This window comes from Quercus lobata, chromosome 2 (genome assembly GCF_001633185.2).
Source record: "Quercus lobata isolate SW786 chromosome 2, ValleyOak3.0 Primary Assembly, whole genome shotgun sequence".
In the NCBI taxonomy this organism is placed as follows: Eukaryota; Viridiplantae; Streptophyta; class Magnoliopsida; order Fagales; family Fagaceae; genus Quercus; species Quercus lobata.
In genome coordinates, this window is record NC_044905.1 from 39,498,615 (window position 1) to 39,523,276 (window position 24,662).

Below are 24,662 nucleotides of genomic sequence, written 5' to 3' on the forward strand. Positions count from 1 at the left end.
CAGAGTACAGACCATTCTGAAGTTGAGAGAGAATGGTATGATAATTATAAACAAGTTGAGAGAGATAGCCAATAAATGGATGGCACGTATACACTCCAAAAAAGAAGAATCTCTGGCCGGACAGAATTGTCTTCTGACATATACCCCTAAAGGTCCCGACACAAAACAATTTGCTCTTTCTTTTCAATTTAAAAATTACCAACAGTAAAAACACTACTTCCATACTTGACAGACACTACCTTTATCTTCTCTCAAAATGACCCTCCACTATCTGAATGACAGGTGAGATTCATGTGGTCCCACTATTAAATTCTAGCCACAAACTCTGTGTACGTGGCCAAATTTCATTTGTCCTTCGACTAACAAAACAGCTGCACTGTATGTTTAACCTTCTCAGTAAATTTCTTCTTCTATTTGGAAGCAGACAACATAAAGTAAAAAAAAGCTTCTTCTTTTCGTCTCTCTCTCTTCGTTCGGAGTCCCATTTTCTGCGTTTTTGCTTTCCTTTTCAGTTCCGGTGCCGCTGTTGTGTTGTGACTGTTTTTATCTTCTTCTTCTTCTGCCCCTAAAGAACCCCAAATTCCAAGATGCTTTTTCTTTCTTATATGTAATTGTTTTATTGTTTTTCCCCTTTTTTTTTTTAAATTTTTAATTTTCTGTTTTATTTCTTTATGACTATTAAACTCTGTGTTGAACTTTCATTTGTGGAGGGTTGAGTTTGCTAGGCTTTCTGGGAGTATAAGCTGAGGTGAGGATTTTGGGTCTTTGATTTCTTCTTAATTACGATCTAGTCCAGTTTCAGATTCTTTTGCTTCTATGGTTTTGTTTGGTTTTGCTGGGCTCTAGGGTTTTGTAAAGTCTTCATTTTTCGTTTCTGGGTGTCTAGGGAAACTGTAAAGTTTGAGACTTTATGTGGGGTTTTTTTTTTTTTTTAATTTTTTTTAATTTTATTTAATTGCTTGGAATTTTGATGTGAAGGGCTTGTGGATCTGGAATTTTACAAGTGTATGGCATGCATTGAGAAAATAAACTGAAATATAAGTTCATTCTTTTGTGTGACTGAAAATGTTTGGATTAGTGTAAATTAGAACAAAAATGCTTCTTCTTTTTTTGGCTTTGAATTGTTTGTGTTTGGTTTAGTGAGTAAAATTTTGGTTTATGTTCTGATATATGTTACAACTAAATTCTAGTCAAATGCAAAGCTACCCATTTCACATACGAGTTTAAGCTCTCTCTTTGTTTTTTGATAAGCCAGGTTGCTTTTGGAAATTTCATAATCGGTGGCCATTGTGGAATTTGAAGAATTTAAAGGTGGGTCCTATTCTATTGAGATTTTATTGGATTGCATCATTGCTTATGCTAGTAAGAGAAGTAATCTACGTGTGAGTTAATCATGTTATTGCTGTGTGGGGCTCAAAAATCCCTTTTGAGCTCTCATATACTTTATTTTTGGACTTTGATAGACTTTATGTTTTTACCTTAAGGTTATTGCCTGGTAGATACTCTTCATCAAATATGCATAAGAGCTCACCATTTTTGTGGCTGCTAGCAACAAATTTAGATGTTATATAGCCTTCAATTTATGTCTACATGAACATGGATTCGATCTTTTTATGGATAATTAGAGAGGTCCATAAAGAAATGGAATAAGATCCATATGGCAAGAAGTTACATTTCTAGTTTACCATGGAGCTGTAGGATTGTCTGATATTTTATTATTCTCATCAACTTTATCGTTTCTTATATAGTGTTTTTTCATATCTGCATTTGTGGGGCGTAAACAATAGGGAGAACCCACCTCCCCCCCCCCCCCCCTCCCCCTTCTTCTCTCTTCCCCCTCCTCCTTCCCTGTTCTCTTAGTATTTTGATGAATCAAAGGATGGGGGAGAAACTCCACCTATTAAATAAAATATTTCCTCATACAAGTTTTCTTATCAACTTTGAATTGGGGAAGGTGTGTTGCTGCAACATTCTCTAGCATTTCTAAAATAGACTGTCATTATTAGTTTATGACTTAGACTTGCTTCTTATGTAGGTACTACGTTGGAAGGTGAAACTTTTGAATCATATGCCTTGAATAGCTCTTTGTTCTTGAGTTTGAGTATACTTTGAATGGCTGCATGATGTTATTGCTTTTTGTTATGTGCTTGAAATGTGACTGCTGGAACTATGTTCTTGCCTTTAGCTTCTGGTGTTATAAATTGCATAGTTCTAGGCTAGGTCCTTCCATTTGGATAATGTTTTGTTTGGATCTTTTTGTCTGGTTGAAAAACTTGGTCATCAGTGTAAAATATCAACTAAGCAACTTTTCTTCATTGTGTGTATGACAAGGATTTATGATAATTGTTAATAGGTGGCTGACAATGATTCTAACAAAGCAGTACCGTTGCATACACTCATCAAGCTGTCAATGCACAAAAGGGCATCTAAGTGAAGATGTGATATTCCTAGTATTCCAACAGTTGAACTGGAATCCTAAGCTAATTGCTGCTCTGTCCTGTGCATGCAAGTGGTTTGATGATCTAGCTAAGAGAGTACTATGGAAGGAGTTTTGCCGAACTAGAGCACCAAAGATGATGCTTGATCTGCAATCTAATGGGAGTCACAGTGTAGATGGGAACTGGAGAGCGCTTGGGAAGCTTCTTATTTACTGTTCAGGATGTAAGAAGGGTGGCCTTTTCAATAGCATTCAAATTCCAGGCCATTTTGTTCATAGGACCCGGTTCTCTAGGACATCAGGGAAGAGTTTCCTTTTGCCACAATGCAGAACAGATGTTTTGTATGTGTCTGATCCTTGTGAACATCTTGATCAAGGGGAGGAAGGGGATGTGGGATTCTTTCGCGGAGTTTTCAAGTCGTTCTCAATGTCGAAGGTCCGGAAGATGCTAATTAAAAGGGAAGCCCGGCTTCATCCAACAGAGGTGTGCCCTTACTGTAAGGCAAAGTTGTGGAACATGCTGCAAGCTAAGATGATACCTCAAAGTGCCAGCTGTAGATTGGGTTCATATGAGGATTGCATTGAGTATTATGTGTGTCTAAATGGACATATGCTTGGGATCTGCACTCTCTTACCTTTGTCTGATTCGGAAGAGGCATCTGAGTTGGAGAGATAGTTGGAATGAAATTCAGGTATCCTCTTGCACCAACTATTTTGATTTATATTGGAAAAGGCTTTGGGGGGATCTGAAATTAATAGTTAATACTTTTTTTATTGGTAAGTTATACATGTACCAACGGGTCCTAAACCCACAACCTCACCCCTCCACCTGGCAAGTTGAGCTAGAGTTCATCAGCAATATTTATATTTTTTTAAACAGCTGCACATCCACATTTATATGCTTATTTATACTGCTATAATATCAGTATATATATATATATATATATATATATATTTTGGATAAGAAACTATTCTATAATATCAGATTATCAGTATTGAATGATTCTTAGCATTCTTTTGTTGACATTTCTAATACCAGACTGTCTCTACCACAAAGATAAATAATAAAAGAAACGAGGTTAAAATTTTCTCAGGAAATATCTTGGATAGGTTTATAAAACAACCAGAGATCTTTTATGTGGGACCTATTCATGGTGAACCTTTTCAGGTGTGTGTTCTTCATGTACGCTGGTCAATGGCATGGCTATCAACTATAAGTTGTGAGACAAAGAACAACAGCTCGTTAACATCTCACTGATTTGAAATTTTGGTGTTCGCATAAAGCATCTTCTGAAGCCCTACTGTGATACTCATACCTAACGTCACCTGGGACTCTGCAATAGGAGGTGTTATTACTCTAAGATGCAGCACCTTCAATGGACAAATATTGCCTTGATATTGAAAGTTAATCCTAGCTTATGGTGATGTCTGTTATAGCCTATGTAGAAGACTCTCTCTTTTTAAATTTACTTAAATGACTAGACTTTCATACCTAAAAGGATCCATGCAGCCAACTCCAATTACTTTAGATTAAGGATTAGTTGAGTTGCATACTAAACTTTCATATACCTTAACTCAGTGTTTATCTAAATGAGTTATTATGCGGTAACATCTTTAAGGTAGTTTATGTACTTTCTTCCGCAAAGAAATTGTTTGTTATAATTCTAACGAGACATATCCTTTCCTTGTGCAGATTTCTAATCATTTGCAAGTATAAAGTTGGGTTGTTCAAACATGTGATAAACTGTTCATCCTTTACATGGAATGTTAACGTAAATTGTACTATTGTGTACATTTATGTAAGGCCCATGAGTGTATTTCATTGTTGGATTGGTTTCTGAAATAATCTATACACATGTTTATGATGAATTAGTTATCTAGTTTGAGTAATTTCTCCAAGAATTCTATTTCAGTTAAGGTTCCATCCTTCCTCTTGTGAATGGTATTTGAGTCAAATATTCTGACATGCATTGCACTCTGAAGCACCTGCACTTTGCTTTTGTGGTACAATCTCTAGAATAAGTAATATGGGGAAAAATGGGCATTAGCCCTTAATTTACAAACTATGCAGCAAAATGCCCTTGTTTTTAAAACTTGATTTTAATAAAATCGAGTTATTGGTGAAACTTGACGTTAGCAATGTTGAGTTCTATGCATATTTTGCCACTTAAAGTTTTTCAAAAATTTAAGTAGAACTTGATATTGCTAATGTCGAGTTCCATTTAAAAATATACATAGAATTCGATTTTGAAAATATCGAGTTTTACAAACAGTGGCATTTTGTTAAATAGTTTCAAAAAATGGGCATCTTGCTACTTAATTTGTAAATTAGTGACAAATGCTCATTTTCTCCTAGTAATTTGTGGTTTTCCAATCTATGTACCTTGACAATCAAATTCAATTTTAATGTGGAATCATCGAGCATAACCCTGGAACTTGGAAGTATGACTTAAAGTCGTGATTATCAACATTAGACAAACTATTATGCCAAGTACACTGGACCGCATTAGGGGAATCTGTTTTATGAAAGATAATTCAATTGAGAAATTCGAAGTCAGATTCTATCCAAAAGGACAGGCAATACCATTGAGTCAAACTAGTATGATGTTTACATCAGTATCATGTAGAGGGTCATAAAGTGAAGCATGGCTTTATCTCAGCATTTTGACGTAGAGAATTCATCTTAACGTGGGGAGAAATAAGTTTGGTATTACCAGAACTCAAAAGGCATCAAAATGAACCAAAAACAAAAAACAAGAAATACAAATGCAGTTTATTACTGCATGCATCATATTGATTTCACCTTGTCGGGTTTAACAATAAAAGTTAGAATAAACAAGGATATTAATATATTCAAAGGATCAAATATCCAGCCCACGGTCCGGCTCTTCCTTTTTTATTTGGATAGCGTCTGGCACTCTGGCTCCTCTTCTTCAAAGTCCAACCTTGTAATGTTCATTGGGCCGATGTTAACTGCAGGTTTTAGTTCTCAAATAAGGTGCTTGACACTTGAAAGGAATATCAATTTTCAAGGTATAAAATTTTGACATGAAATCAATATATAAAAGAGCTGTAAGTATTGAACAGAAGTTGCAGACTCACTAGCACAATAGAGGTACACTGTAGTGCTCCTGTGAAACTAAAGCAAAAGCACAAGCACAAGCTCAAGCTGGAGAAATGGTATTTGCTGAGTATAATAAAATGGGTGCACAATACCTTTTTTTCCTGCTTGAGGTAGGGGATGGAAAATTGAACAGTATGAAAGTGATGTGACGTGCTGCTAGTGCAATTGCAATAATCTCAATTCTGATTGTACAAAATATGTTCTCCAAATAGGACTTAAAAATCATTGCCGTGACCTTCAAAATCATATCCTAGAGATTGCATCCAAAAAATACCCTAAATCAAGTTTCATGTGACTAGCTTCAGGGAATTTAATTGCCAAAGTAATCAACATACAAAGCCTGCTTCCATTGGAAAAGTCAAAAGTGAGTTGATTTGAAGAAGAAACTTTCAACTAAGTTGCATTTTAGGCATATCCACTTGCAAAGGAGAAAAATTATAGGGTCTTATCTTATTTTTAGCTAACATGAAAATAAAAGACTGAAGAAAACACGAGGAAATTATTTTATTCAGAGAAACCTTCAGATAATCATTTTAAAGGATGACAATCGAAAATCTAGGAAGCATTTAGGTATGCTCAATACATAAGCAGGCCAAAACTGTCCTTGTGGCTATAAGAAGTTAATTTCTCCCATATTCGCTGTATAACATCCATTATGCAATGATATTCATCTAATCTGACTTTTGGTTCCAAAAAGGTCAAAAGCATGGTGACTGGAAGTTCACATCACTTTGGAATCTTACACATGCAAATTGTGCACTGAAAAATGGCTGAAATTTTTAACAGGTATCTTTTTGAATGAAGAGTAGAGAATAAAAAAATAAAAAATAAAAACATTTTGAGTCGATAATAATATTTAAACTGTTGTTCGTAAAGAAACCAAGCAGGTAGGAAAGCCTAGACCAGTGCCTAAGCTTTCATACAACTTATAAAACAGAGATTCAAAAAGAGAGAGGGAGAGCAAAGGAGAGGACAAGAAGAGACTGCGTCACATACCAACAGCATCTACCCCAGCTAACTTTGGCATAAACTGTCTGATATGGTCTTCTGCTGCTTGCTCAGCTTTCAATGTCTCACACACAAAAGAAACAAAAATCTTGTTCTTTCCATCCTTTTGTTCAACCATACTCACAACATCCTTCTCCCACCTGCCTCCAAATAAATATGAACATAGAATGTGAATTGATATTCACATCATCACATGCAATGATGATGAGTATTGACAAGAGATGTTAACAAAAAGATAGATAATCTTTTGGGACTTAATATCAAAGATAAAAGTATAAGTCATTTCAAACTTAAATATATAATACATTTGGATGGAAATTTAATATTTATCTAGACAGAAGCCATCAGCTGACTAAAAAGAAAAATAAAATCCAAGTGTAAGCAGACTAAACAATTTTTTTGAATTTTCTGGTATCAAACAAAGACAAAAGAATGCTAATGGAAGCATCGAAGTTATAATTTACCCTGCTCAGAAAACCAGCAAGATCAGCCAAGACAGCTTACCCATGAACTTGATCAATGCTGTGGAAGCGGGCAGCATCGTGACCTCTACACTCCACAACAACATTTTGTTCTTTCTTTCTCTGTTATGCCTTGAACAGTTAGAGAAAAATTGAGGAAAAAAAAAAAAAAACAAAGAAGAAACAAGGAGAATAAAGGTAAGTAAATAAATAAAAATAAATGAAGAGGCAAAAAGCTCCTACATTGTAGTCTATGATTGTGAGCTTGATCAAGCGGTAATCCTCACCCCTGCTGCACTCTCTTTCACACGCCAACTCTTTCACCACGTAAAAAAGAAAAAGGAAAAAAGAATAAGTATCAACATATAGTAATGGCAGACATTTATAGAGAGGTTCCCAGAAAAGCCTCGACAGGACATTGGACAAAGTGAACCAAGAAATCCTCCATTCATGAAAACAGCCAAGGTGAGGAAGTGTACTGGCTGGAAAATCCACAAAGGCTAAACGCATAAGGACATTACTTGCCTAGAAAACAAATTCAATGATGGTAAAAATTTAAATTCCAATTTCCGAAAAGTTTCTATCACTATTGTGGACGCATTGACTTTAATGTCTCTGTATGCACATCAATTAAGTGTAGGACTGATTTTGGCACCAGATATATGTCCAATGACAACAAGTCTAATAGGTTTTTCAGTCAGAGAAAACTGATAAAGAAAAAGGTCCAACAGGGAAATATTTTGAGTATCCAGTGAGCATTCAATTACTGATGCACCAATTAACTACCCCTATTTCACCTCAAGTGCCAAAGATTCCTAAGCAAAAGTTTATTTTATCAACTAATAAAGACATATAGGTACACTATGTTGTGGGTCCAGCCCGATTTTGTGGCAAGAGGGTCATGTAGTGGAAAACTACTATTAGAAATAGGAGACCACATGAGTTCCAATTCATGTTTGTATAGGAGTTAGTGTGTTGAATAATTAATGCATGACAAGAATTCTAGTTGAGGTGGTGTTAGGAATCCATGTGTTCCTGAATTGATGTGGGGCGGCAGACTTGCTTATAGAGGCAAGGACTAGTGTGCTGCATAAGGATTGGTGAGTGCAGCAACAAAAGAGTGCTGCATGTTGTAGAGAAAGAAAAGAAAGAGGAAGCCGCACAAGAAAAAAGAGAGAGCAGCCAAGAGGGAGCCGCTTAGAGATAAAGAAGACAGCCAAGAGAGAGCTGTGCGTGAAGAAGAAAATAGAAAGGAGAGTGCAAAGTGTTGCCGCCTTTGAGAAAGATAATTAGTGTGTGTGAAAGCAAAGAAAACAATAGAGATTTTTTTCTTTAGCTGTGAGACATACACAAGAACTATTGTAATTGATTTGATAATATTGAAATTATTCGGAGTTTGTCCCGTGGTTTTTCCCTTCAAAGAGAAAGGGTTTTCCACGTAAATGTTTGTGTTTTGTGTGTGATTGTTATTTTGGATTACTAATATTTGTGACCCAACACACTAAACAATGTTGATATAATGTAAAACCAAGATTTTTCTAAGCATGACCGTTCAGGGCTAAAATTCATGGATGAGTTATCAATCATATCTGTGGCAGTTGGCCAAACTCCAAAATCATAGAAACAGAAGTAAAGAAAAAAAAGCAATCTATAGGCATACATTAGACAAGAAACAACATTTTTCAACGACAAAAAAGATACAATACCCCCTTTTCACATTTACGAATACCATGTGTTCATTAGTGTATCCCTTTCAACAATGTTCAAGTTTTCTTACATTCCCTACTTCTATAAGCACTCTGCACATTTGCAAATTCACAACATTTCCCAAGCCCACTAAGTTAACATTAATAGTCCCAAACCACAAAATTACAAATACTTATGCTGCAACCAATCCAACCATATGGTCGTAGAAGTGAATGAAAAAGTAAATCCAGAGAAAACCCAGTTTATACAAGAAACACAAGAATGATTGATTATAACTGAATTCTCGGCCTAGAAAGTAGAAATAGAAAAGGAAAAGTAGAGTGTGAATGTGATACAAATACAAATAAATATAGAAATGAATAGAAAAAATACCAGTGCCATGAAGGCCATAGCAGATAGAATGGGGAAGTTGGATGAAATGACCAGAGATGGAGCCACATGGCAACAGTGCTATTGATGCCACTCCTTCCATCACCTCCTCCTTCTCCTTCTTCCCTTTCTTTGCTTCTGCTCCTCTTTCTTCCTCTGCTAAACGTACAGTTTGTTTGTTTATAACCAAACAAATAAATAAACTTTCATTGACAAAAACAAAAACAATCTTAAAAAATGAGTACCCATTAATCAAATCCTCAGAAAATTTTCCTTTTCCTTTTCCTTTTCCTTTCCCTTTCCCTTGGCGAAGGAATTAGCCGGTCCCGTCTCGAGTGACTGACTATATATGAAAAAGAGGTGCTGCGTTTCAAACGACGCCGTAAAAATGATTCGCATGTTAGCCTTGGTCTTGGTGGACAGCTGAACTTGAATACAATACATACATACGGATAGGGGTTTGGTCCAAACGACCAAGTCATTGCTCTAAAACGACATGCTAAATTGAGCTCCTCCAAACGACAAGCTTATGGGCTGCCCTTCAACCCTCCAATCTTTGTTGCTATGCTATTGCCATTGGCTCTGTTAAGAATATAAAGTGAGAGAAAGAAAGACTGAAATCTCAATAGTCTTGTATATTAATGTATATTCTTTTGTGTGTAACACTGTATAATAGAAAGTCTTATATAAGCTAAGTATGTGTGAAGTACAAGTAATATGAGTATACTACAAGTACAATATACTGGGCTAAGTTCGATGAGCTAGGCTAGACTAAGCTATATACTGGCAAGGAGGAAGCCAACTAGAGTTTGGATATAAGATCTCGAAAACGACCAGACGAGTGAGTTTTGGACCTTTTGGTGGCCAATCTGTCATGCTATGCCTTTGCTTTGGTAGTTTGATTGACAGAATGACGAGATTCGAGCGTTGCAGGGGCTGTGGGCGTGACATCAATAACTCACTTCTAACAGTGGTTACTGGATGAAGGCGAGGGCAGTGGAAGAACGCCAAAGATGACCATCGATACCAAAAGATGACCATCGATACCAAAATGTCAGAGCAATGACTCTGATACCATGTTAAGAATATAAAGTGAGAGAAAGAAAGATTGAATATTTTGTATAATGATGTATATTCTATGTGTGTAACACTGTACAATAAAGAGTCTTATATAAGCTAAGTAGGTGTGAAGTACAAGTAATATGAGTATATTATAAATACAGTATACTGAGCTAAGTTATATGCATAGTTGTCAAAATCGCAATTTGGATCGTAGGATCGTACGATTTTATGATCTCATCTCACCAAAAAGTTTAGGATCGTAAAAATAGTAGGATCGTGTAGGATCATATAGGATCATAGGATCATATGGGATCCTACCGATCCTACCAAAAACATAAATTTTTGGTTTTTTTATTTTTTTTATGGGATAAATTTTTTGTTTTGATGAAACTTTTAAGGGTTTTTATTTTTTCATATTGTGATGGTATGGATTTTTATTTTTTATTTTATAAAATTATGTTAACCTAAGAAAATGTTTTCTAATTGCTAGTTCACTTGTAATCAAAATGAAGGAATGCTTCATCAATTCTAAATGAAGAATTTGATGTTAGCTTTGCTACCTTTTGTTGAGGTACAAATTTTCGGGCCTTAATTTCATTAGCCCACTCACAAAAATGCCCACACAAGCCCATAAATTATTTTGAGCCCACATAAATATTCCCCATATATGTTACCCAAATATTGTTATTGGGCTTTCATAAATATTTTATATATAAGCCCCATAAATTGCCTTGGGCCCTCTCACAAATATTACCTATTATATCCCACATATTATCCAACTCGGGTTTTCACAAAAATACTCACCATATTGCTACCATATTGAGCTACAAAATTATACCATCTCTATAAAAAGCCCAAAAGCATTTACCTTGTGGGAAAATCCAAAAAGCCCTCTAAAGCCCGTTACGACACGGCACTCTAAAGCCCGTTATGACACGGCATCTCTAAAGTCCATTACGCTAAAACCCGTTACGATACGGCAACTCTAAAACCCGTTACGATACGGCACTCTAAAACCCGTTACGATACGGCAATTCTAGAGCCCGTTACGATACGACACTTCTTAAAAGCCCGTTGCTACATGGCAATATTTTTTCAAAATCTTACAAAGCCCAGATACTAATTTGGTACCTGTAGGTACTTAAGAATTTTTGCTTTTGCCTTTGGCTTTGGCTTTTTTGGCTTGATTGCCTTGCCTTGCCTTGGCTTGAATTCTTTGTCACACATTGGAAAGATAGCTTTCATCTTTCTACCTTAAAAGGGATGAACCAATGAGAAAGAGTACCACTAGTTTAGTTGAATTCAAGTCAAAGTAAGGCAAGACAATCAAGCCAAAAAAACCAAAACCAAAGGCAAAAATTCTTGAGTACCTACAATAAAAGGATACAAAACTAGTGGTACTCTTTCTCATTGGTTCATCCCTTATAAGGTAGAAAGAGAAAAACTATCTTTCCAATGTGGGACAAAAAATTCAAGCCAAGACAAGGCAAGACAATCAAGCCAAAAAAGCCAAAGCCAAAGCCAAAGGCAAAAATTCTTGAGTACCTACAGTACCTCTTTTACAAAATCCAAATATTAATTTGACACTATTTTACAAAGCCCAAATACTAATTTGGCACCTATTTTACAAAGCTCAAATACTAATTTGGCACCTATTTTACAAAGCCTAAATATTATTTTGGCAACTATTTCATAAAACCCAAGTACTATTTTGGCACATATTTACAAAGCTCAAATATTATTTTGATACTTGTTTTACATATACTAAATCCCCCACTTATGGGAAATATAATTACTCATCCCTCAAGAAATACCTCTCTTACAAGATTTATAAAAACCCATGTATATCACCTATGGCAAAACTATTCATTTGTAGGGATAACCAAACCCAAAGAAGCTTAGCTACAAAGCCCAGCTTGGCCAGCCCAACTCACACATAAATTCTAGCAGCTAGAGATCACCTGAGCTAACCAGCCAAATTTCAGCACAATTAAATAGTTGGAGCCCATTCTAATCAAGTCCCAACTTGTCCAATTAGATTAGGAAAAGACATGTGTCCATCAGGGGTTAAACCCTTCCTTCACAAGTTGAAATTCCATCATTTCTCATGTGACATAAAGTTAAAGGTGACGTGACAAAAAACTGGGAAGCTTCAGCCAGTTGTCACTTCTTTTTTCTCCAACCCATCCGGTCAAGAGCCAGGAGCAGCCATGACTAGGCCATTAAAGCTCCTGAAACAATTTGAAATCAATTCATTTTCATATTAAAAACGTGTATTCTCTAGTTCATGGACCAAACACATGAACCCCAAATAGGGAAACTTAGGGAAATGTAGTTTGGAGGGCACCAAAGGGATCCCAGCAGAGTTCCCAGCAAGGGCTCCAAGGTTGACACCTGGCTTAGGGTGATGCAAATTGCCCTAGGGAGTTTTGATTCTAGCAGCAACATAACCAAGATCATTAGCCTAAAGCCTGCTTTAATCCCATCAGCCAAGGCCAATAAGCATTTAATGCTAAGTCAGAATCCCAGCTGTTATTATCCAAAACGGCAAGAACCTTCTAAATGTTGAGGTTACCACTCTTAGCTAAAATCCTAGGAATGGTTCTCTAAGGATTTTCTGAAGATTGAGAAAGATTTAGCAGAGATTATTTGCTAATTACCCCCTAAAAACCCAAATATAAATGGAACTCTCCATTAATGCTTCACCAACACACTGAGATACACACCAAGAAAGAAGAACTCTTCCTTAACCTCTCTGTTTAAGCCTCCTCTAAACTCTGAAAAAGTCACTGAATTCTTAGTTTCAGACTTAGAAACTAAGTCCCCCAGCTCCTAGCTCACAAACATTCCTTATAGCTCTACTCATAAACACTTATCTACCCCTAGCAGAAAGCCCCAGCAGTTTTACTATACAAACTCTCTCTTTCCACTCATACTTCTTGAAATGTTTCTCAATACTCACTATATTCACGAGCATGTCTTGGCACCATAATGATCTTGCTGTGCTAGCTGGGATCTCTCTCTCTCCCTTCATCTCACACTAAGTTTTCCTCATTATTTGTTATAATGGAATTCATGATATTTACTTATTCATTTACTATTAATGGTTATAATGTAACTGTTACTATTGAATTTTTCTCTCATATCGTTGTATTAGAAGACTCATTTCTAGAGCTAATGGATGATGAGTCTGAAAGTGTAGATATTTTCCTTAATCTATGAAATAGCTAATAGCTGGAGCCTGGAGGTTTATTCTGTTTTATCTTACTTTACTGCTGGTCTATTTTCTACAGAAACACCTTATCGCTGGGCCATTTTCTATAGAAATATTTTACTGCTGGACTATTTCCTACAGTACGTTTTTTAACCATGCTGACGTGTCTACTGTAGGAATTGTTTATGGGCCATTCTTGTCAATCTCAATCTAGGCCCAAGGCATAAAATATAGTGAATTCTTTGGATCTTCACCAATAGCCTTTGGGCCGTGCATCAAGTCCATCATCGAGTTTTGGTTTAGGCCCCCAACCTAATATAAATATCATTTGTCGGGAGGGAAACTTTTTTGTCCCCGACAGCTTTTAAGTTATAATGTTGTTAAATTTATTTGATCAATATAGTAATTTGTGTTCTAATATTACTAAAATATTTTTTATATATAATTTTATCAGTTATGCTTGTATTTGTATATTGATTGATTAATTTTTTTGAGCATGCTCTTTAATTGTTGCTGAGCGGTATAACTTGAATAGTTGAGTATGAAATTGTATCTTAATGTCTTTTGCAGCTGCAGTATACAAAGATATAATATTTACATAGATGATGAAATGAATGATGATGATTAAAAATTTAGGACGGTGGTTATAAGAACCTTCGAATAAGAATAATTAAATGTTCACTTCACCTTAATATTCATCTTGCTTTTGGATTTTATATTGTAGCTAGCTAGTTTCCATTTGCTAATTTATTTTGGATTTCAAACTTGGAATTTAGAACTTGGAAAATATTTTCCATACGTTTTGATAAATATTTTGGTATTTGGTTGCTAAATATTAAACATTTATTGAAATACATTGGGTCCAAACTTAAATATATTTGTTTCGTTAGTATAGACTTAGCGATGTATGACATGCAAATTGCATCATATGATGCAAATCTAAGTTTTTTATGGATGAATTTATAATTTATGTGATTATTCAATATACAAAGCCATTATCAACGTGTTTTTTGCTTTAAATTTGAAAATATGTAGGATTTTATGATTCATGATCTGATCCTACGATCTACGATCCCACCTACCTTCAATGATCCTATGTAGGATCTCGATTTTGACAACCTTGGTTATATGGGCTAGGCTAGACTAAGCTATATACTAACAGGCTCATCCTCTGAACTTTCTTTAAGTTATATGTGTTATACTTTCAATAGTTTATTTTTTTGCTTTTATTATATGCTTTTGAGTGGAGTTGTGGTGTGCCATTGTGTTAGAATCATTTTCCCTTTCCCTTATGTGTGTGTGTTTGTTTCTCAACCAAAAAAAAAAAAAAGGGTAATTGTCCCACATTGCTTAAGAGAGTGTGTTGTGTATAATATAACTTGCCCCACCCTCCCTTAAAAGTTACCATGACTTTTGAGTGGAGTTGTGGTGTGTCTTTGTGTTAAAACCCTTTTCTCTTTCTCTTGTGTGTGTGTGTGTTTGTTTGTTTCTCAAAAAAAAAAAGAAAAAAAAAAGAATGGGTAATTGTTTCACATTGCTTAAGAGAGTGTGTTGTGTGTAGTATAATTTGTCCCACCCTCCCTTAAAAGTTACCATGGCTTTTGAGTTGTAGTGTGTCTTTGTGTTAGAACCCCTTTCTCTCTTCTTTGTGTGTGTGTATGTGTGTGTGTTTGTTTCTCAAAAAAAAAAAAAAAGTCTTATCACGACTAACTTGATCTACAATAAATAGAAGGGTGTTTTTTATCCAAATTTGTTCTTTGTACTCAAAAGTAAGATCTACAATAAATGGAAGGGTGTTTTCTATCAAATTTGTTCTTCTTACCCAAAAATAATGCGTATACCTTGTCATACAATAGGCTATAGGCTACACTTCATAGTTTGCATCCCTTTTTTAGTCCTTATATTTTCAAATTATAGCACTTTTAAACCTCATTTTGTAAGGTGTAGCCTTTTCAGCTCATTCTCAAAAGGCTGAAAAAATAAGTTGTATGAAACAAGCACGAATAGACCCAATAGAAGGGTTGGTAATGCCTTGAGTGTCTTTGAAATTAAGCCTATTTTCAAAAAATTAAATTTAAAAAAAAAAAAAAGTTTTACCAAGCAAGTAGCGGTCCTTAATTATGGCCTTGAATTTTTTATGGAGAGTGAATTTAAAATAGAAATTTCAAAACTAGCATTGGAACTTGAGTTTTAGCAAGCTAACTTAAGTTCGAGTGAGGAAGAAGCTGAGCTAGAGAGGAGTGTGAAGAAATACAAAGACAATCTCATAGGAAAACCCTTCTTGCCACCCCGTTCTTAGGTGAGTTATAAGGATAGTTTACTTGGAGACATCCCTGGAGCTTATGCTCAAGCTTTTAGGTTTGATAGGGTGGAAGAACCAGAGGTGGAGTAAGACACAGAGCTTGATGACTTAGTTGAAGGTATGGTGGATGTCAAGCTCTCCAAGGAGACTAAGTCTCGAATCAGGGCACCTTGGACTAAGGCCTTGATAGTGAAAGTGTATGGGAAAACTGTGGAATATAGTTACCTCACTTTCAAAATCAATACTTTATGGAAGCCTGTAGCAAAAATGGATTATGTTGACCTTGGGAAAGATTTTTTCCTCATCAAGTTCAATGATGATACAGACTATGACAAAGTTCTTCGGGGAGGACCCTAGTTTATCGGGGAAAATTTTCTTACGATTAAACCATGGGAACCATACTTTAAAGCCTCTAAAGCTACTTTTTCCTTTGTTGCTGTTTGGGTCAGATTACCTGAGCTCCCAATTGAGTTTTATGATTCCTCGGTACTCTGTGAAATCGGTTCAGCCATTGGGCCTATGCTGAGAATTGACTCGTATACAACTTCCAGGTCAAGAGAATTAACCTCACCAAGCCTCTGATAAACAAGGTTAGAGTGGGACACCTTAGAAAAAAAGTGATGTATGAGGACATTTCATCTATGTGCTTCTGTTGTGGGAGAGTCAGGGACAGACAAGAAAATTGTTGCCATCGTATTAGACCACTTAAGAAGGCCGCCACTTAAGAACCTCCACAAAGGCAAGAAGTGTAGCAAGATGAGCAAACTGAACCAAAATTTGGGGAGTGTATGTTAGTGACTAGGAAGAGAAATCTAGTCAAGAATGGACGAGCCTATAGGACCAAACTACCTCAGCAACAACCAGATGTCATGTCTAAGGGAACTAAGGGTAAAGAGGGAAATATGAGCTCCCTGACGCCTTTTAAACTGGATTTGACCTTTCAATTTAAAGTTGGACCTGCCCATAGAGTTGTTGAGGCTTCTGAGACTCCCATCACACCACGTGACCTTAGAGGAGGTTACACACAAAGTAGACATGCTGAAGCACGTTTAGAGAACTAAGTTGTCAGCCAAAGCATGATGAGTACTGTGCTACCTTGTCACCCTTCACAGACGTTTGAGCATGGAAATAAGAAAATGAGAATCATGAGTGTGAATGTATAGCTTAGACTAGTTTAGCCCATTAGGCTTAGCCCAGTATACTGTACTTGTAATTTACTTCTTTTACTTGTACTGCACACATATCTAGCCTATATAAGGCTCTCTATTGTACATTATTATATACACATCAATACACAGACTATTCAGTCTTTCTCTCTCACTTTACATTGTTAACATGGTATCAGAGCCATTCCTCTGACTTTCTGGTTCCTGTGGACATCTCCGGCGTTCTTCCGCTGCCTTCGTCTTCATCCAGTAGCCACTGTCAGAAGCGAGTCACCGCCTTCACGCCCACAGTCCCAGCAACTCTCGAATCTCATTGTTCTGCTCATCCAACTGTAAAAGCAAAGGCATTGAGTGATAGAACAAACAATCCCGAGCAAAACCCAAACAAGAACGGCCAGAAAACACATCACACGCACCTCCACGCGCCGCCTGAATTTTTTGCCTCATGAGCACGCTCTCCACACGCACACATGCGCCCCACGCGCTAGCTTTGTTTCACGGACTGCCACGTCAGCACACGTCATCTGTTGACTGGACCAGACCTGACCGTTGACCAAGTCAAAATTTTTCAACAGGACCTGTCTTGCTCAGTTTTTTGCGTAGATTCTGATTTTGGGCTCCGTTTTTGCATTTAAGGTCTCTAAATCTCACTTTTTGGTCATTTTCTTTATTATGGCTCAACAAAGTGAACAAGATATCATACGTCCTATCACCATAATGTTGGATGGTCCTACTAGCTATCATGCATGGTCTCAGAATATGACTGTCTTTCTCAAGGGTCGTAAACTGTGGAGATATGCGACTGGTTCAATTCCTAAGCCATTACCGAACCCTAAGTCCAAAGCCACAGATGCTGAAGAGTCTTCCAAGACTGCTGTTACAACAGATGATTATGAAGAACGTCTAGAGGAATGGGAGAGTATTCAGAGTAAGATCTTGTCTTGGTTTATCAATACCTCTATTCCCTCCATTCATAATCTTTTTCTTCGTCTTGAAACTGCTGAGGTTGCTTGGAAATTTTTGGCCGATCGCTATAACTGCACTAATGATTCAAGCTTGGAGTGTCACATTGAATCAAAACTTTATCAAATGCGCCAAGAGATAGGTCAGTCTATTTCTGATTTTTATTCTCAGACTTCTACTATGTGGGAACAACTCTCTGCTGCAGATCCTCCACTGGTGTGTTCTAAGGACATTGAACTCTTTGTCAAATATCGGGATCGCCGTAGATTTATGCACTTCATGATGGGTTTACGTGAGGATTTTGAGCCTACTAGGGCTTCTCTGCTTAGCCGGTCTCCTACTCCTTCTCTTGATGCTGTAGTAAAGGAGCTCATTTCTGAGGAGAATCGTTGGCCTACTTATCACATGACATCATCTGATCATGTATTGGCCACACCCTCACCACAGCCTCCCATTGCTGCATTCACTGCTCCTCCGCGAATAAACTCCGAGCGTCCCACCTCTCAGTCTTCCAAAGGTATTCACTGCAAGTTTTGCCGTGCCAAAGGCCATGACATCTCTGTTTGTCGTAAGCTACAGAAATTTGTGCAAGAGTAGAATAAAACTTCTCTTCCTCAAGCAGCTGCTGTATGTCCTTCAGATCCATCGGTTCCTACAGGTCCATCTTTGACTTCCTCACTTACTACAGCTGATATTGAGGCAGTTGTTCAACAGGTTTTATCCCGCACTTCCACTGCCCTTTCTGTCACCTCAGGTAAACAACCTTGGTTTTTTGATACTACATGTTGTAACCATATGACTCCTGATGAATCCCAATTTTCTGATAAGGCACCCTTAGAACATCCAATCACCATTTACATTGCTGATGGAACTCCTATGCCTGTTAGTCATAAAAGAACAATCTCTTCTCCTTGTTTATCCCTTAGTGACACTTTTCATATTCCAAAATTATCCCTCAATTTGCTTTCTGTTGGTCAACTTTGCGAATTAGGCATAGATCTTCTATTCACTAATCATGGTGTGGATGTGCAGGATCCCCAGACGGGTCAAGTGCTTGGGACAGGCCGTAAGGTTGGTCGCATGTTTGAGGTTTATGACTTGAAAATTCCTTCACAAGTTGTTTCTGCAGCTGCTACCACTGCCACCTCCTCACCTGATCTATGGCATGCTCGTCTTGGTCATCCATCCTTATCTCGTCTTCAGTTGTTAGCTTCTCAAGGTCATTTAGGTTCAGTTTAGTTTCAAAAATTTGATTGTACTTCCTGTCATTTTGGTAAACAAACAAAATTTCCCTTTAATAAAAGTGACTCATTTTCTTCTGTCCTTTTTGATCTTATACATTCTGATATTTGGGGTCCTGCACCTATTCCCACTGAGGGGGGATCTAAATATTTTGTCATATTTGTGGATGATTTTTCTCGGTATACTTGGATTTATCTGCTTCACCATAGGTTTGAACTTGTGTCTATTTACCAAACATTTCATAAAATGATTGAAACACAGTTCAATCACACCGTTAAAGTCTTTCGATCAGATAATGCTCAAGAATATAATGATAAATCTTTCCTATCCTTTTTAGACAGACATGGTACTCTTCCTCAGCGGTCTTGTCCTTACACTTCTCAACAAAATGGTCGTGCAGAACGAAAACATCGTCACATTCTTGATGTTGTCCGCACCCTTCTCATTTCAACCTGTCTTCTATGAACGCACTAAGCATATTGAGATCGACTGCCACATCACTCACCAACATCTCAAGAAAGGAAATCTCAAGTTATTCTCCATCTCCTCTGCTGACCAACCTGCTGATATCTTTACCAAGACTCACCCGCCTGGTCGTCTTCGAGATCTTATATCCAAACTCCAATTGGCTTCCTCCTTGCCACCTCGAGTTTGAGGGGGGATGTTAATGTATAGCTTAGACTAGTTTAGCCCATTAGGCTTAACCCAGTATACTATACTTGTAATTTACTTCTTTTACTTGTACTGCACACATATCTAGCCTATATAAGGCTCTCTATTGTACATTATTATATACACATCAATACACAGACTCTTCAGTCTTTCTCTCTCACTTTACATTGTTAACAATGAGATCGACCTAGGAAAAGAAATCTTCAAGTTCCAAAGGCACTAAAGTCTTGAAGTGTCCCAACCTCGATTATGATTTCAACATCAAGCCCTCTAACCTGGTACACTCTTCTGACCATAGCCATGGCTTCCCCCTCCCTCTTCCCCCCTTCTCTTCCCACAGCGGGTTGGGCAATCTGGCATAAGAACAAGGCATTAGCCATTCTGGACGAGATGATTGCACAGATACGTGCGGCACCAACGAACACAATGGGGTGGTTCGAAGAGGATCTTGCAACAACATGGAAGCACGTCTTCCCAATCACCCTATCCAGCATAATAATAGGGAATCTCCCGCTGGATCATCAGGCAGGGGTAAGGACACCAAATCCTTGGTGGAAATTTCTCATACACACGCTGTTGATTTTAGAGAAGGAAGCTCAGAAGTTGAACAGGCTAAGACGGCCATTGGTAATGCCCCACTTGGACGAATCAGGATGGTTAGTTCAGGAGAGGAGGGTGATCGATTTTAAGGGTTCAGTGTCAACGCATATGGGGAACATGCCCATGATGAAATTATTCCAGATTCTCAAGCTAGTCAAGAGATGCGACTTACTCCTGTGTTGCAAAGAAGAAATTCAGGGGATTCTAAACTATATGGCAATGTGGAAGCCAAATTGGGTAGCATCCAAAGACCTTTTGAGGAGGTTGGGATGGAGCATGATTACATCGGCCAAGATAGGGTCTAATCTGATGTGAATTCCTAACAATCATTGCTCCCAAATGAATATTCTACTATGGAATTGTAGGGGTGCCCTTAATGGGGACTTTAAGAGAAAAGTGTTTAAAATGGCTGTGAATCATTTTCCCTCCATAATGGTTATCACAGAGACTAGAGTGGGTAGAGATAGGGCTGCCAAGATCATTGAATGCCTTCCTTTTGATGACTTCTTTGCTATTGATACCATAGGGTATGTGGGAGGGCTCTGGTTACTTTGGAAAAGAGAGGAGGTGGAAGTGTTTGTGTTGGCTTCTACGAAGCAGGAAATACATGCCACCATCAAGGTATGTAATTCTGATCTTACCTAGCTTATTTCCTCTGTTTATGCTAGTCCTCGTATAAATGAAAGGAAAATTTTTTGGTCTAACCTATCCCATGTAGCTAATTTGCACAATCTTCCTTGGCTTCTCCTTGGAGATTTTAATGAAATTCTTAATGGGAATGATGAACTAGGAGGTAGGCAAGTTTATCTCAGTAGGGCTTTGGATTTTAAAGCTTGCCTAGATGAGTGCAATTTCCTGGACCTTGGCTTCTCAAGGCCGAAATACACTTGGTCTAACATTAGGCAAGTCACTGACCTCATTTTGGAGCGCATTGATAGGTGTTTCGCTAATCCCACATGGAGGGTTCTTTTCCCTGAAGCCTTTGTGACTCACTTACCTAGGGTGTTCTCAAACTATTACTTCGTTCTTTTGGAATTATTTAGGCCCCCTCCTGCCACATATGAGAAACCTTTCAGATTCCACACTATGTGGATCCACCACCCGGAATTCCCTAATGTTGTGAAGAAGGCTTGGGAGTCAAACATTAATCTCCATTCGGCAATTAGGAATTTCACAAATAGAGCTAAGCAGTGGAATAGGTCTGTCTTTGGTAATCTCTTTGCTTGAAAGAAAAGTGTTAGCTAGACTTAATGGAGCCCAAAAGGCCTTCTCTAATGGACCCAACAATTTTCTCATTCAGCAAGAACGAAGCCTCATTGAAGAATGTAACTTTATTATGCAGCAAGAAGAGGAATATTGGGCCCTAAAATCCAGACTTAATTGGGCAGCTTATGGAGATTGTAATACCTCATTTTTTTCATGTCTCTACTCTGGTAAGGAGGCACAGAAATAAGATTTGGAGCCTTAAAAACTCAGTTGGGGAATGGATAACTGATGAAGAGGGAGTGAAAAATCTTATCTTTTTGAGCTTCCAGGAACTATTTCAGACAGGGCTCTTAGCTTCTCCTTGTGATTCTGAAGTTACTTCCTTTAGTTGTAGCTTCCTATTTGAAGAGGAGAGAACTATTTTGAGCTCCCCAGTACTTGAAAAGGAAATTATGCAGGGGCTCTGGGCCTTGAAACCCTTTAAAGCTCCCAAGCCGGACGGACTACATGGTAGCTTCTTTCAGTATTTTTGGGCTGATGTTAAATTTTCAGTTTGCAAAGAAATCTCCAATATTTTTGAAGTAAGGGTTATGCCAGAATATCTTAATGAGACCTTGATCTCCCTTATTCCTAAATGCCCAAGCCCAAAAAGTCTAAATAACCTTAGACCTATTAGCTTATGCAACTCCATGTACAAAGTGGTAACAAAAATAATTGTGGGCCGTCTTAGTGCTTATCTTGACAAATTAGTCTCCCCCAATCAGACTGCTTTTGTGCCAGGAAGAAAAGGTTTGGATAATGTGGTAGTTGCTTAAGAGCTTATCCACACTCTAGACAAGAAAAAGGGTAAAGCGGGGTTCATGGTGATCAAAGTGGATCTTGCAAAAGCTTATGATCGCCTTGAATGGTCCTTTATTTGCAACATCCTTTTTGCCTTTCGGTTCCCAGAAGCCCTGGTGGAATTAATCATGAGTTGTGTGTCATCAACAAGTACTTCCATTTTATTCAATGGTGGCAAGCTCAAATCTTTCATGCCCACCTGTGGCATAAGGCAAGGGGATCCTCTTTCCCCCTACCTTTTTATACTATGCATGGAGTATCTTGGATTCCTCATCAATGAAAAGTGTTTGAGAAAGGAATGGACTCCCTTGAAGGCATCCAAACATAATATGGCAATTTCCCATTTATTTTTCGCCGACAACCTCATGCTTTTTGCAAAAGCTGACAAGTCGGGAGCTGAATCAATTAAGGACGTGCTAAACAAATTTTGTAAGGAGTCCGGGCAAGTGGTTAGTGCAAAAAAGTCTCGCATTTACTTCTCGCCTAATGTCCCTTCTAATACTAAGGAGGATATTTGCAATATTTTGGACATCTCTGAGACTTCGGCCTTGGGGAAACACTTGGGTTTTCCCTTAAATCACAAAGGGGCAGCAAGGAATAGATTTAATTTCATAGCAGAAAGGGTGATCTCTAAGCTTGCGGGCTGGAAGGCCGGATTCCTCTCTTTTGCCGGAAGGACTGTGCTCATTAAATCTGTTATGACAGCAGTCTCAAATCATGTCATGCAAGGGGCTGCTCTACCGACCCACTTGTGTGATAAATTAGACAAAATTAACAGGGATTTTCTTTGGGGATCCTCTATGGAAAAGAAGAAACTTCATCTTGTGGGTTGGAGTAAAATTATAAGGCCGAAGGAGGAAGGGGGTTTAGGCATCTAGGCAGCAAGAGCAAAGAACATTGCCCTACTTGCCAAGTTCAACTGGTGGTTATTTCATGAAAAAGATTCACTTTGGGCCAAAGTCCTGTTAAATAAGTACTGCTTCCAGCCTCGAAGGCAGTCAAAAGATCCGACAAACTCCCATGTTCTTCTATTTAGGCTGCAATCAAGGTAGGATTTCCCATATTCAAACACGACATTTGTTGGAATGTGGGAAATAAATCTAATCTGAGTTTTTGGGAGAGCAATTGGGTCAAGGACAGTGCTGTTAGGGAGCTTATTGAAGGCCCTCTCACCCAACAGGATGAAGCCTTGACTATTGCTGATATTCACCAAAATGGGAGTTGGGATTTGGGAAAAATCTCCTTTGTTTTCCCTCGAGACGTAGTGGACAAAATTCAAGCCATTCCCATTCAAATATTTGGTGAAAAAGAGGACAACATGACGTGGAGATTCTCTCATGATGGGGAGTTCAGTCTATCCTCGGCCTACTATTAGTCAATTCCTAAGCAAGCAAACTCTCCTCCCTTCACGGGTTGCTGGGTTTGGGGGCTGGATACGCTTCCAAAAATCAAGCACTTTCTTTGGCTTTGTCATCATGGTAGTATCCCAGTAAGGCAAGTACTCAATACCGGAGGAATAAATTGCAGCACGAGCTGCCCTTTGTGTCATAGGTAGGAAGAGTCCATCATCCACGCTCTAAGGAAATTTTGGTGCATGGGAGTACCTCAGGTTTTAGCTAACTTCCTTTGTCTTGATCTTCTGGATTGGCTGAAAGAGAATAGCTTGTGCAATTCCCAGATCAAAGCAAATGGTATGCCGGTCTTTGTGGAAGCACAGGAGCTGTGTCACCTTTGACAACACCCCGATCAACCTGAAGCTTCACCATATGTGCATACATGTAGCCGAAGAGTATTTCTTTTGTGTAGGGAAGGGTCAGAAATTTAAGCATTGAATTGCGATGCCGGTGTGCTGGATTAAACCGCCCCTTGGGTGGTACAAATTGAATACCGATGGAGCATCCCTTGGGAATCTTAGCAAGGCCGGCGGGGGTGGTTTAATACGTGACCATTAAGGGAAGTGGATCAAGGGGTTCACGAGGCGCATTGGATTAGCAACTAGCATTATAGCAGAGATGTGGGCTTTGAGGAACGGTCTGATGTTAGCAAACAGCTTGGCATAGCCCAACTCATGGTGGAGATGGATGCCAAAGTCATTGTAGACTTGGTTCAATCTGATAAATCCCCTAATAAGTCATTTTCTTCTCTGCCCAATGACCACAGGTTTCTCCTTCGTCAACTCCACCGAATCAAGATCAACCATGCTTTTCGGGAGGCGAATAGATGCACTGATCATCTCCCCAAGGGAGGCTACAACCTTCTAAGGAATTTTGTTATTTTAGATTATCCACC

The 24,662-nt window shown here is 38.1% G+C and overlaps 2 protein-coding genes across 4 annotated transcripts; one reads left to right on the plus strand and one right to left on the minus strand.

Moving 5' to 3' along the window:
* Positions 1 to 434: 434 nt before the first annotated feature.
* LOC115975575 (EID1-like F-box protein 2) lies at positions 435 to 4,327 on the plus strand. 2 transcript variants are annotated; one of them, XM_031096414.1, is made up of 5 exons: positions 435 to 607; positions 711 to 748; positions 1,256 to 1,311; positions 2,354 to 3,129; positions 3,606 to 4,327. In XM_031096414.1, the coding sequence occupies exon 4, from the start codon at positions 2,364 to 2,366 to the stop codon at positions 3,111 to 3,113; it is 750 nt and encodes a 249-aa protein (XP_030952274.1). In that variant the 5' UTR covers positions 435 to 607; positions 711 to 748; positions 1,256 to 1,311; positions 2,354 to 2,363; the 3' UTR covers positions 3,114 to 3,129; positions 3,606 to 4,327. The 2 variants fall into 2 exon arrangements, with proteins under 2 accessions (XP_030952274.1, XP_030952275.1); XM_031096415.1 differs by having other exon boundaries at positions 4,131 to 4,327.
* An 871-nt stretch (positions 4,328 to 5,198) lies between these two features.
* On the minus strand, positions 5,199 to 9,467 carry LOC115975576. 2 transcript variants are annotated; one of them, XM_031096417.1, is made up of 6 exons: positions 9,352 to 9,467; positions 9,110 to 9,262; positions 7,274 to 7,347; positions 7,074 to 7,153; positions 6,558 to 6,709; positions 5,199 to 5,410 (listed from the first exon to the last, which is right to left on the minus strand). In XM_031096417.1, exons 1-6 carry the CDS (start codon positions 9,353 to 9,355, stop codon positions 5,334 to 5,336), a joined length of 540 nt encoding a protein of 179 aa, XP_030952277.1. In that variant the 5' UTR covers positions 9,356 to 9,467; the 3' UTR covers positions 5,199 to 5,333. The 2 variants fall into 2 exon arrangements, with proteins under 2 accessions (XP_030952277.1, XP_030952276.1); XM_031096416.1 differs by having other exon boundaries at positions 9,110 to 9,265.
* Positions 9,468 to 24,662: the final 15,195 nt, after the last annotated feature.

Coding starts and splice junctions, on each gene's coding strand:
- LOC115975575 (XM_031096414.1), top strand. CDS start 2,364: ATGATTCTAACAAAGCAGTACCGTTGCATACACTCATCAAGCTGTCAA.
- LOC115975576 (XM_031096416.1), bottom strand. Junction 7,154..7,273: donor TCACAATCATAGACTACAAT/GTAGGAGCTTTT, acceptor AAGGCATAACAG/AGAAAGAAAGAACAAAATGT. Junction 5,411..6,557: donor AGCTGGGGTAGATGCTGTTG/GTATGTGACGCA, acceptor TAAAACCTGCAG/TTAACATCGGCCCAATGAAC.